At 40.8% G+C, this 14090-nt stretch overlaps 1 protein-coding gene across 2 annotated transcripts in view; it reads right to left on the bottom strand.

The window, feature by feature from the left end:
- Window positions 1–1536: 1536 nt before the first annotated feature.
- The window catches only part of ACOT9 (acyl-CoA thioesterase 9), a 28083-nt gene continuing 15529 nt past the window's right edge, over window positions 1537–14090 (bottom strand). For both annotated transcript variants that reach the window (XM_075263889.1, XM_075263890.1), the window contains 9 exons: window positions 12251–12354; window positions 10469–10542; window positions 7980–8047; window positions 7420–7531; window positions 6115–6205; window positions 5706–5791; window positions 3284–3371; window positions 2441–2591; window positions 1537–1892 (listed from right to left, as the gene is read on the bottom strand). In XM_075263889.1, coding sequence (XP_075119990.1) covers window positions 1822–1892; window positions 2441–2591; window positions 3284–3371; window positions 5706–5791; window positions 6115–6205; window positions 7420–7531; window positions 7980–8047; window positions 10469–10542; window positions 12251–12354 — 845 coding nt within the window. In that variant the 3' untranslated portion in view covers window positions 1537–1821. The remainder of the gene's footprint in view (window positions 1893–2440; window positions 2592–3283; window positions 3372–5705; window positions 5792–6114; window positions 6206–7419; window positions 7532–7979; window positions 8048–10468; window positions 10543–12250; window positions 12355–14090) is intronic.

Raw genomic sequence — 14090 nt, 5'->3', positions numbered from 1 at the left:
GCTACAAGAGGTATGGGAGATATACAGAAAGTTCTTATACTTCTCCCTTCTGATCAATCCACTCCTGGCTTTGGCTAAAAAAAACGCAACAAAATCTGCAACAAAAAACAAATAACCCCATTGTGTTCAGGTTAGGAAATCTGGGTAGTGCACGAACCAGATTTCCTGGCCCAGAGTCCCCTTTGTGCATGGGGTCCCATTGGGCAAGAACACTGGTCTGGTTAGTGAAAAAAGTCCCTTAGGATTGGTAGGGGTGCTAGCAGTCAAACCCCAGAAATCCAGCAGTGATGTTATATCCCAGGGTTATACAATCACTTAGTACAATTCAAATGGCCAATTAAAGTCATTATAGCAAACAGTTTTTAATAGTTTAGGCTTTTAATTTGGGCTTTGGCATATAAAAGAAAAAAAAAAGTTGTCTGTTGCTAATTCATATACGGAGCTAAATGGTGAATCAGCCAGGACTGCCAGCTGTAAAATGGGTTCAAAAACACAACAATTTTTCAATCCTATAGTGTAAAAGGGATTTTTAAAAAATCCTGTGCCAGACCACAGCAGCATCAACTTGGCAAAACCACTGAATCCCAGTAGTCAGGCCTATACCAATGAGGAACTGATGACATTTATTATAGCAATATACCATTACTTTCACTGGTTGGAAATTCCATTCATTTTAGGAGAAAATGGCTTATGTCAATTGCAAATTTGCGAGCTTTGATTCCTGCGAACAGTACTTCCCAATCAGACTTTTCTTCGCGTCAGGATTATTTCAGAAACGTGAGCATTTCCAACCCTGGTTCAGCTGATCTCAACTCACTCCTTCATAGTGGTCTATAACACAGCGAGTGCAGTTCAGCCGAGCCACTGTTGGTCCAGGGAATGGGCTCGGCCCACTGACTGAGTTTTCTAGACCAAACACGTCCATTGGAAACAGGCCTTACAACTTCAGGTTTCTCATTAGCATGATAATGATTTCTAGAATAGTATTCACTTGTCTAGTTACTGGCTGTCTCAAAGAGATGACCATTTGGAGAGGTTTCCTTCTATATCACAAATAAGACATTTCTACATGCTTATTGGAGATAGTAGACACACTCATTATTCCATATACCTTCTCCCTTTCATATATAGGTACACAAGTCTTTTTATCATCCGTACTATGTCCCTCAAGTTCAACCAGGAGATTGGAAGCGGCATGGCTGAAAGGAGAAGTGGAGGAATGGAGCGTTCTATACATTTCCATAAGCATCAGTGTTCCTGTTAAAAGCTTGAAGAGATTAATAATTATAGTCTATATATAGTGAATTGTGCCTATACATATCTATATACATTTTATAACAGAAATGGATTTCATAGCCAGTTAGACCAGCATAGATAGTTTCTGGTGGCCAAGCAATAAGAATATTCTTTGGCATCAAGTGTGTCAGAAAAGACAGAATGTGAAATGTGTTCTCAAGTAAAAAAAAAAAAAAAAATTGTGAATGAAATAATGAATAGCTCTATAAATCCTCAGGAAAAAAATAGATTTATTGTATGAACCAATGCTGCTAGAATAAAAAAAATATACAAGTAATGTAGACACTGATAAGGAAGCAAAGGATTTTCTGTTTTTACAAACAGTGACCTATTGATATTGTAATATAAATGTTCTTAAAGCAGTAAAATGAATATACAGAGATGCATAAAACATATCGGAAGGCATTGTAGGAGACTGAAATCCACTACCACTTGGTGATCCGCACCTTTCTTTCTTTGGTAAGCAGTTTCATGCACTCTCCTCACTCTTAGTATCGGTAGTGTAGTACTCATTGTTCAAGCGCTTTAGTTTTGACCATTTCTGTTTCGCACTACTGCATCAAAATGTCGTTTTCCATCCAAATACAGCATTGACTCTGGAAAACAAATCCATTTACATTATAAAGGTTTTAGGGCGAATCCAAGATAAATTCTTACATCTGAGCCCATTGGTCTTTACAGACAGCTCCTTATCTTAGCAGACTCCATTATGCATTACTGATATCACATCTGAAATGGAGATTGTAAACGGACACAGTTAGTGTCCAATGCTAAAATCTTGCGCGGACATTAGCTACGGACACTAGTGTGAACCCAGCCTTATAGCAAACCTGTCTCCCCAGCTTCTTATGAAAAGTGATCAGAGTAGTGTAAGACAGCTCCTAATGAGGCTTGTGCAAAATAGTAAAACTTTCTGACACCAGAAACTGGCATAAAACTAAGAATAAACCTGTTTCAATTTCTTCAAAACAGTCTAAAAGCAAAAGTGTCCTAGTTGCCTATTGCAACCAATCACAATGCAGCTTCCATTTTTTAGGAGCAAAATACAAAATGAAAGCTGTGTTGTGATTGGTTGCTTTAGGCAACTAAGACAGTTTTGCTTTTAGTCTGTTCCAATAAATGTTACCCACTGTCTTATACTCACCTCCATATGTCTGTGGCACAATTTGTGGAACTTCTTTATCTGACATGAATGTAAAGTGGAAGATGTTGGTTGTGTGATGTTCTCGGGTGGTGGGATCTGAAACTTCGCTGTGAACCCTGATCTGGACATAGTTATTCTCTGTGTAACATGCCTATATAAAATACAAAGAAATTTAGGATGGGTAGAAGAACTTTAATAGCCCTTATCCATTGCATTATGTTATATAGGTTTTATAATAACTTCAATTTCTGCCATAAATCCAGAAAAAACAGCGACTAACCCCTAAAAGAGATTGTAATAGTGTATATGTTTTTTTGACAGTGACAGAAGACTTCTATATCATTAACACATTTACATCAGTCTGTATGTGATTTCTGTTTTAAGGGGTATTCCCGGAATTATAACTTATCTATCCACAGGAACAGTGACCATTTACTGACTGCCGTGGACTCCCATCTATCAGAAAAAAACAGGGGTCCCAAAGTCCCCTATTTTAGAGGAGCAACAGTCAAGCAACTCCATTGGTACCTCATTTTAGGTTTATGGGACTAGCAGAAATACAGAACTTGTCTGTCTGTGTGCAGTATGCATGACTGCCTCTCTATTCAAGCACGGATAAGGGACCATACTCTCATGCACAGTGGGGTTGGTTCCCAGCAGTGGGACCCCAGAGATCAAACACATATTATCTATCCTATTGTAATTCTGCAGGAACCTTACAAGTTGTATTCTAGCAAATCAGTGAGGTAAATGATTCAGATTATCAGCCCCTTCCTCATACCTTTAAGTTCTTTCAGTTAAAATCGAATTTCACAATATCCTACCAACCAAGAATGGTCATACCTGAGAGGACAAGAAGAGCAATGACCCAATCTCCACTGGTCTCTGGAACATGATGTCATCAACAGCAACAACAAACGGCCTAGAACCACTGGAAGAGAAGGATCAGTGTGAAACCAAATATTACAATAATCCGAGAAATTATTAATTTGTAGTTAATATATTTCAAACCAGTAGAAGACGGCGCAGTTTGTGTAAAATTACATGTGTGAGATTCGTTTTTGGAGTCCGTATTCTTAGAGCATGCTCCCACAAGTTTTTGCCAGGCAGAAAAAATCTGCTTCAAGCTTTGAAGCTTGTTTTAGGCTGAAACCCCACGTTGCGGAAACATAGCTTTTTTGTAACAGATTTTGTTGCATTTTTTTGATTTTTTTTGAGCCAGGAGTGGATTGAGCAGATAGTAGAAGTAGAAGTGCTGTCTGTATATCTCTCATTACTTTTGTAGACATTCCTACACTTGGCTCATAAAAACACATCAAAATCTGCAACAAAAAAAAGTTGCATTTCCGCAACGTAGGACCTTAGTCTTAGGCCCCACGGGATGACCCGCAGCCAAAAAGCGCTGCGAAAAAAAACAAAACGCAGCGGCAATGCATCACGGTTCTTTCCTCAGAGATTTAAAGAGAAAGTTTGCAGAGTTTTCCTTCGCAGACTTTCTGTTGCAATTATACCTAGGAGGAAACCACTGGCATTTCCATAGGTATAATTCAAAAGGCCGTCAAAGATCACTGAGGCCTGTGGCTGGGCCTCAGCAGTCACATGGGTCAGGCCGGCATGAAAACACACAATAATGCCGATGTAATCCACATGAGTACTAAGGCCCAGTCGCAGGCCTCATTGGCCTCTAATGTCATTCAGGATTCTCAAAGTCTGGCGCTGGAACCCAGGAGAGGTGAGTAACACTGTTAGTTACATTTTATCACCCCTTTTGGGCCTCTGCTAATTTTGTATAATAGTGGGTGGTGGACCTCCAAACTTTTTCACTTTGGGACATTATACTGTGTGATGGGACCACTGTGGGAAATTATACTACGTGAAGAGGCCACTGTGAGGATCATACTGTGAATTATGGGACATTATTCTTAAATGGGTTGTTCATGAATTGGACAGACTTTGGTTGTGGCAGGTGGTGCCTTAATGCTACTTTCACCTGTAAAAGGGCAGTTATTGAGTGGAGGCCCGTAAAAAGGCAGTACACTTTATGAGGGCCAATAAAAAGTAAAAATAATAGCATGGGGGCAGGGCCATTTTAACCCATTGGTGGCCCAGTGCAAAGGTTTCATAAATCCCCCCCCCATCACCAGCTCTTATAAGTACCTGTCTGGCACAAATTATAATGATATCCGTTACTCCCACATGGTATAATACCCCTTAGTGGCCCTCATACAATATGATGCCTCCTTGGTGGTCCTATACATTGCAATACTCCTTAGTGGCCCAAGACACAATCAAATGCCCACTCAGGAGGTAATGGATACTAAAAGGTCCCCCTCCCCCCCAGTGGTCCCTCATACATAAACCTGCCTTACCCCGGTGGAACCTCAGACATTATATGATAACGTTCCCCTCCAGATTGACCCCACATTAATGTCCCTTTTCCACTTTGTGCTCCCTCCTCCCAGTATCATGTCCCCTTTCCTCCGTTCCCCTGTTGTCTTCTGTCTCTGCTGTCAGCAGCTTCAGGGAGCAACAGCATGATGTAAGTGATGTCACTACATCGCGCCTCCTGCTCCAGAGCAGTACACTGGGAGCAGAGACAGCAGAGAGGCCGTAGGGTGGAGCAGACAGCTCCCTGCATTATCATTGTAAACCAGTCATCTGTACCCAGAGGACACTTAGGAGTTGGAGCAGTGACATATTTGGTTGGCCCGGAACAGCAGGAAAGTACTCTAAATGCAGGATTGTCCCGCACTAGGGGCCCACACTATTGTAGGGCCCGGTTCAAGTGCACTGTTGGGGGGAGGGGGGTTAGGGGGACTTTATACCATGTGCGGCTAGTTAAGGGAACATTATACCATGTGGAGGCCAGTAAATGGGGCATTATACTTTGTGGGCACTGGTAAAAGGAGCATTATCCCATGTAGGGGCTAGGAAAGTGGTGTTTTATTGTGGTGGGCGAGGGGACCCAGTCAAAAATTTCCTATTGAGCCTAGTTTTTGTTATTTACACCCCTGTTTATAATGTGTCTGCAGGAATATGTTCAGGGAACCACAGACTTTCCTCCAGGCCCAATTGCTAGGATGGATAACCTTCAGAAATACTCCACTTTAGATATCTACCAAAAGGATTCTTATTTCATCCTCATATGTGATATGCCTGCATATTTGTTTTAGACAGTTTTTGGGTTAATATGAGCTGTAAACTGTAATATACTGTTATATACATATAGACAAAATGAAATGTTATATTGGAATAAAGCACTCACCCATAAGAACAGGCTGTTGCCCACCCCAATTCATATGCCTTCCTCATTAGAAAACCACCAAAGATCCTGTTGAAAATGTTCCTTTGCTGAAGACAAAATACGACATTTAAAATACAATATTTTATAGCTAATAAAAATAATAATAAATCAACATCCGTTGGTACAGGGAAATACGGAACAGAATTTCCAGAACAGGGCTCTATAGATTTCAGAAGAGTACATAGAGTTTGGTTATTCATGAAGCATTTGTGTCATTGCCATAAGTAAACTGAAGCAGCTCCGCATGACATCTCACTGCAAATCCTCTTTTAGAAATGATAAGTTTTAATTAGCAATTATAGGCCAAGTCATCATGTAAATAAACAATGCAGTTTAATTTGGTTTATCACATTTGATTTCATTAAAATACCTGTGGATGACAAATTTCCAAACCCTTAAGTTTAGCATCTTCCATCCAAACTGAATTAGGTGGCAGGACACGACTCCTAAAGCTCACTGTCCTGCAAGACACACAAAGCAAAATAGGAAACTTCATCACAATGCACGAAGCCCTTCCTTAGGCCGGGGCCCCGCAGGACATAAATGCCGCGATTTGCCCGCAGCGGAGATGCTGCCGGAAAAATCACGGCTTTGTACAGTGCAGGCAAAGTGGATGGGATTCATGCGAATCCCATCCCCACTTTGCGGAAAAGATCGCAGCGCGGACACGCTGCAATTTGCAAAGCCGTTGCGGTTTTGCATCGCAGCATGTCAATTATATCTACGGAAACGCTGGCGGCTTTCCCGTAGATATAATGTTAAGAGAAAATCTGCAGACAAAAACTCTGTGAACTTTCTCTTAAGAGCGCTGCAGAAAGAACCGCAATGCGTTCACGCAGCAGTTCTTCCCGCAGCGCTTTAGTGCTGCGGATACGACCCGTGGGGCCTCAGCCTTAAAGGGGTTTTCCGGGCAAAAAAATTATTTTTTTAAAAAAGGTCTGTTATGGCTATTAACGGGTTAAAAGAACACCCATATACTTTTAGCAGTGTTTTGAGTGATTTCTGTGCTTCTTTGGGAGCTCCTGGCTTCTTCTGCATTTATTTACTTGGTGTTCGCTTTCTGCTATGTAACTTCCTCTGTACCTTCCACACTACCTTCCTCTCACTGCTCCACCCTCCTCCGTTATACCCCTTCCCCCATCTCCCTAGCTAAGCTATCCCACCCACTACTATCTTAGGAGGACAGTGACAATTGTCAAAGACTTGGGTTTATTAAGTAGCAAAAGAGGTGAAGGTGCCTTCACCTGCTTGAGGTGAAGCAGGAAAAAAGGGCAAGTGTATGAAAGTGAGCAACCTTGTGCCTGAGAATGTCCACAATCTCTTCTAAAAAGGAGAAGTCTTGTGAATTGGTCCTGGAGTGTAGCGGCTAGTACCTGCTAAAAGAGGCCCAGGGATGGATAATTTGCAATTCTGATACAAGGTTGTGGGTGCCCAAGATTCTTGGATGATTATAGGGAGCAATCTCAAAAAAGACCTATGGTATCACAGACTGCTAAAAAAAATAAAAAAAATACTGGCTATGATAGAAGGTGTCAGAAAACAGAAATGCATTGCAGCTTGTTGTGACTTAGCCCCAGGCCTTCACTGAATATTTCACTTTCTGGCCCTAGTTGTTATAAAATAACATGAGGAGGTGGTTTCTTACTGCTAGTATATTTGTTTTCTTGGCCCTTACCTTGTATCTAGTGTGTTCAAAAACATGTCATGTACAATCTTCCTTTCTTCAGCAGTGGGAGCCATTTTCAGTAGAGATGCTGTGCTGAATTCAATTCTTCTCGTCTTGTTCACTAGAAGTAACATAAATAATAGAATAGATTCTATTAAAGGGATTATCCATGCTAAAATTTTATTAATTAGGCCGGGGGGGGGGAAGAGTACCCATCGCATGTGACCACTGAAGCCAATCAGAGGTCACAGAAAAGGAATTGGGGATGTCACTGCCTGTAATGTGACCACTGAGGCCAATCATCAACATCAGTGGAAGGGAACCGGGACGTCACAGCAGTGAGAAATTCCACCGCAAGAAGGCATCCGGGCTGCAGGACCAGACCGCCCTGGGAGGGCACTGGAGCCCTGGGACAGGTGAGTAGGTTTTAATTTTTTTTTTATCCTCCCCTGGCCTAATTACAAAATTGTTTTAGCCTGGACAACCTCTTTAAACATAGGAGATAGACATTGTACAAGACCGTACAGAACACCACGGGAATTGTAAAATATAATCAACCAAGTACGTACATTCCCCTTGCTTAAAAAGGCTTTCCTCTTCAGGACCATCTGGAACTAATGGATTGACAAATGCAGGCCTGTAAGTGGAAAATAAAATTATATTTGAATCTACAATGTGATAATGGTAATGTTACAAGCTAAGACAACATTTGGGGGGAAGGGAGAAGGGAAATCTGCACCACTAGCTTCCACATGCAGAAACATTTCTGCATTATATAGAGAGGCTGGATATTTTACTGTGAACACAAGAACACAGTCTATATATATATATATATATATATATATATATATATATATATATATATATATATATATATATATATATATATACACTCACCGGCCACTTTATTAGGTACACCTGTCCAACTGCTCGTTAACACTTAATTTCTAATCAGCCAATCACATGGCAGCAACTCAGTGCATTTAGGCATGTAGACATGGTCAAGACAATCTCCTGCAGTTCAACCCGAGCATCAGTATGGGGAAGAAAGGTGATTTGAGTGCCTTTGAACGTGGCATGGTTGTTGGTGCCAGAAGGGCTGGTCTGAGTATTTCAGAAACTGCTGATCTACTGGGATTTTCACGCACAACCATCTCTAGGGTTTACAGAGAATGGTCCGAAAAAGAAAAAACATCCAGTGAGCGGCAGTTCTGTGGGCGGAAATGCGTTGTTGATGCCAGAGGTCAGAGGAGAATGGCCAGACTGGTTCGAGCTGATAGAAAGGCAACAGTGACTCAAATAGCCACCGGTTACAACCAAGGTAGCCAGAAGAGCATCTCTGAACGCACAGTACGTCGAACTTTGAGGCAGATGGGCTACAGCAGCAGAAGACCACACCGGGTGCCACTCCTTTCAGCTAAGAACAGGAAACTGAGGCTACAATTTGCACAAGCTCATCGAAATTGGACAATTGAAGATTGGAATAACGTTGCCTGGTCTGATGAGTCTCAATTTCTGCTGCGACATTCGGATGGTAGGGTCAGAATTTGGCGTCAACAACATGAAAGCATGGATCCATCCTGCCTTGTATCAACGGTTCAGGCTGGTGGTGGTGGTGTCATGGTGTGGGGAATATTTTCTTGCCACTCTTTGGGCCCCTTGGTACCAATTGAGCATCGTTGCAACGCCAAAGCCTACCTGAGTATTGTTGCTGACCATGTCCATCCCTTTATGACCACAATGTACCCAACATCTGATGGCTACTTTCAGCAGGATAATGCGCCATGTCATAAAGCTGGAATCATCTCAGACTGGTTTCTTGAACATGACAATGAGTTCACTGTACTCCAATGGCCTCCACAGTCACCAGATCTCAATCCAATAGAGCATCTTTGGGATGTGGTGGAACGGGAGATTTGCATCATGGATGTGCAGCCGACAAATCTGCGGCAACTGTGTGATGCCATCATGTCAATATGGACCAAAATCTCTGAGGAATGCTTCCAGCACCTTGTTCAATCTATGCCACGAAGAATTGAGGCAGTTCTGAAGGCAAAAGGGGGTCCAACCCGTTACTAGCATGGTGTACCTAATAAATTGGCCGGTGAGTGTGTGTATATATATATATATATATATATATATATATATATATATATATATATATATATATGTATATATCTACCGTGTTTCCCCGAAAATAAGACAGTGTCTTATATAAAATTTTGGTCCTAAATATATGCTATGTCTTATTTTCAGGGGATGTCTTATTTTATTTTTGTGTGCTGCTGCCACCACTGCGCTACACTAAGATGTGCTTGCTGCGCAAAGACTGTATGAAGAAAAACATTGCAGCCGGCTGAATGCTGTGTGCGGTGCTCCGTGTGCATAGGAAAGCCGACTGCTGCTGCTGCGATACCGTACATTGTATCCACTGTTCCTGCTGCTGTAGGATGAGGTGAGATGCTTAGTGTATGCACAGCAGGCATCTCCCAGCTCATCCTACAGCAGCAAGAACAGTGGATACAACGTATCGCAGCGGCATCAGCAGCCGGCATACCTGTGCACAGGGAACATCGCACACAGTGTTCAGCTGGCTGCAATGTTTTTATTTATACACTCTTTGTGCAGAAAGTTTATTATTATTGGGGGATGTCTTACTTTCAGGGGGTGCCTTATATTAGGCAATTCAACAAAACCTCTTCTATGTCTTACTTTCGGGGATGACTTATTTTCGGGGAAACAGGGTATCTACATATGACAACTATACAGGTCACGTAGTGAAAATAAACATGGATGAAGATTTGGAGTCAAGGAGGACAAAATGTCAGAAGACAAAACAAGAAGAACTATCATGGGGACACTGGAGCAAATGAGCAGATTGATAAAGCACCAATAACCTGACATGATAACACTTTTCATGTAAATCAGCATACCTTCCCAATTTTTGCAGTGTGAAAAGCAGAACTTTGGTGAGAATTAAAATAAAATAATAGCTCTCTCAATGTATTTACGTATAATGTAAAAACACAATAGGTAAACGTCTTACTCTTATACCTACCTCTTGTTCTCTGGATCTCTGGCCACCATTACAAATGTTGCTTCCAAAACTGGACTGTAAATACCATCATGGAGCTTTAGACGGAAATGAATAAGTTATCTTTAATGATGTGTGTAAAGCAGACAGACATCACACATCCGAAGTACATGTCTTAAATGAAAGAACTATAGGTCCACTTCCTGGTAATTAGGTAAAACTAGATTTACATTAACCCTGCATTCACAGGCCATGAAACTCTGTCCGTGAGTTGGCCAGATTTTCCTTCCTGAACAGAATGTCGGGAAAGGTGCTCCTAGCATAATAGTTATCTATGATACTAAGAGCCCCAGCCTCCCAGCATCATACTATCCCCATACCGATTATAGTACAGGACAGTATGGCACTAGGAGGCAGGGACCCCTACCAGCATATATAACTGTATTGCTAAGAGTCCCTCTCCCAGCAGGTTGTTCTGGCTGGTAAATCAGCCAAAATATGACAGTTTCAATGCTGGTGTGAATGCAAGGTTAGATCTAAAGATAAAACTCCAGAAATACAAATAAGATACACAATAAGTGCAATTCATCAAGACTAATATTACACTTGGCAGTCTTGATGAACTGTGTGCTGTGGTTGTTGTACAGTAGCTACTTTATATGCCTGTAAATAAATTAAGCCCATCCCATGCCTTCCGTGTGCTAGAAAGATATGAACTATAAGATAATCATGGGTTACATTATAATAAACCTGATGAGAGACAACACCCCAATTTCTAGAAAAGTGACAAGGACAGTGCAAAACAGCAAAAAGTGGGCTTGTGCAAAATCAGCAGCTTTTCTTTACACCAGTGAGAGAATGATGAATTCCCCTTCATGTACATTGCAGTATTATAGTAGTTTTGTTCAATTGTTATGTCAGCCAAACATGTGAGAGACCTGATTTCTAACACAATTTCTGTGAGAGCCGTCAGGACCTCACCCATTTGATCCTGAGGAAGGTCACCAGTATGAAAAATGCTCCACAGACCAGAAAACCACTTTAAGTTTTATTTTTTATACAAGAAAAGGAAATTTCGATTGTTAGGGTATAGTAAATTATGCCCCATATAGAAGGAATGTTTTCATTTTTGGTTAAAGAGTACATGTTGGCTCTCCTGGCATATCTCTTCTAGTTCTGCTAATTTTATAGAACTTTTTTTGTAGAACCCTATGTGATACCGTTCCTCTGGTATTTATCCCGGAACTATAAGAATAAATTGGCAGCTGCGTATTACCATCTGAGCATATGTCTCTAAAGACATAGAGATTTCTAGGAAGAATACCAGAGGCATAACAGAGTTATAAGAAAAAAATGCTTCAGAAATTATACTTCATGGGAAATGCAATTATTCCCTGAGATAGATATGTGAAGAGAACCTCTCTCCTCTCCTGACATGTTTGTTTTAGTAAAGCTACAATGGTGCATCATTATTTCTAAGGTGTTTGTGTTGTGGTGTACCTCTGTTATTTAATTTATGGATTAGTTGACAATTGGGTGTCACCATTCTTGTTGTCAAGGGGGCGTGTCTCTAACACAATCTGACACTGACCGCTCTGCTTGCACAGCTTCAGACTGTGCAGGTTACACATCACCAAGATGTCAATTTATTCCTAAACGTCTATAAAGAATATAGCATGAAAGCATGTTATTTCATAGAGAATACAATTATTTAATAAAACAGACATATCTAAAATGGTAAAAGATTTACTTTAACATAAACGCAATGAATGAGATGGGTCTAAATGAGCTCCAAGTCTTACATACCTGTAACATGTGCATTTTAACTTCCATTGACGTCTTCCCAACCCAAGACACATGGCCGGTTAACTTGATATCACAATCAGGAGAAATAGTCTGCTTACGAAGATCTGAAATACAAGACGGAGAACAGGATTGAGTAATAAAGTGAAAAGACCACCCTTTTACCCAGACCACATTTTCAGTGAAGATTTTCAGTTTTCCATATTAGTTAACTTCTTTGAGAAAACCGCCCACTTAGAAAACCATTTTTTAATGCAATTTTAGGTGGTCACTTCAATGAGGATTTTTGTATGACTGACGTTACCTAATTTATTATTGTATACTAGCTGGTACCCGCGACTTCGTCTGCGGTGATTGTAGGAGTGGGTATATACAGGCGCGGGTAGGGTTTTCGTACTGTGTATAAGGTATGGGATATGAAATGTAACTTTGTATCTTGTTTTTGCTATAATTCAGAGAATACGGGAGACTTTTGTGTTGAAGTTACTTTGTATTTGAGCTGCTATATATACGGTGTTGTGAGAAACTTTACATAGTGACTTTGGGACAGAGGGATTTGAAGTTAACCCTTTCCCGCCGATGGCATTTTTTGATTTTCGTTTTTGACTCCCCTCCTTCTAAACCCCATAACTTTTTTATTTCTCCACTCCCAGAGCCATATGAGGTGTTAGTTTTTCCTGGGACAAATTTTTCTTCATGATGCCGCCATTAGTTATTCTATATAATGTACTGGGAAGCAGGGAAAAAATTCTGAATGGGGTGGATTTGAAGAAAAAATGCATTTCTGCGACTTTCTTACGGACTTTGGTTTTACGGCGTTCACTGTGCAACCAAAATGACATGTCCCCTGTATTCTGTGTTTCGTTACGACTCCGGGGATACCAAATTTATATGGTTTTATTTACATTTTGACCCCTTAAAAAAAATCCAAAACCGTGTTAAAAAATTATTTCTTGAAAAGTCGCCATATTCCGACAGCCGTAACTTTTTTATACGTGCGTGTACGGGGATGTATAGGGCGTCTTTTTTTGCGGGACCGGGTGTACTTTGTAGTTCTACCATTTTCGGGAAATGTTATTGCTTTGATCACTTTTTATTCAAATTTTTATCAGACTCAAAACAGTGAAAAAATGGCGGTTTGGCACTTTTGACCATTTTTCCCGCTACGGCGTTTACCGAACAGGAAAAATATTTGTATAGCTTTGTAGAGCGGGCGATTTAGGACGTGGGGATACCTAACATATATGTGTTTCACAGTTTTTAACTACTTTTATATGTGTTCTAGGGAAAGAGGGGTGATTTGAATTTTAAATCCTTTTATTTATTTTTTTTATATTTTTTTTTACTTTTTTTAACTTTTTTTTTTTTGCATTTATTAGACCGCCTAGGGGTATTGACATGGGTGGGCGGTGTCACGGATTGTCAGAGCGGTGGGGGTCGGCAAACATGGCTGCTCCGGAGCGTTAAAGAGAACCTCCTGGAGTATCGGTAAGGTGAGGGGCAAAGTGGTAAAGTATATGTATATGTGATTGTGTGGGGTTAGGGGCGAGGCTGTAGAGGGCAATATGAATTTTGTGGCTTGCTATGGTCCAAAGTGTGTGAGATTGCAGAGATGGTGGTGTGAGTTTGGGTTTTGTGGGGGTCCTGGCACAAATGTATGTGCGCTATTGTGACGAAAAGTAGCCTATTATTTAATCGGGTGTATTAACAATGTTTGTGGAAAATTTCAGCCAAATAGGTGGAGCGGTTTTTCCGTGATTGAGGAACAAACATCCGAACATGCAAACATCCAAACACACAAACCCACAAACTTTCACATTTATAATATTAATAGGATGATATG

This window comes from Leptodactylus fuscus, chromosome 2 (genome assembly GCF_031893055.1).
Source record: "Leptodactylus fuscus isolate aLepFus1 chromosome 2, aLepFus1.hap2, whole genome shotgun sequence".
Classification (NCBI taxonomy): Eukaryota; Metazoa; Chordata; class Amphibia; order Anura; family Leptodactylidae; genus Leptodactylus; species Leptodactylus fuscus.
This window is presented reverse-complemented; position numbering and strand designations above follow the sequence as displayed.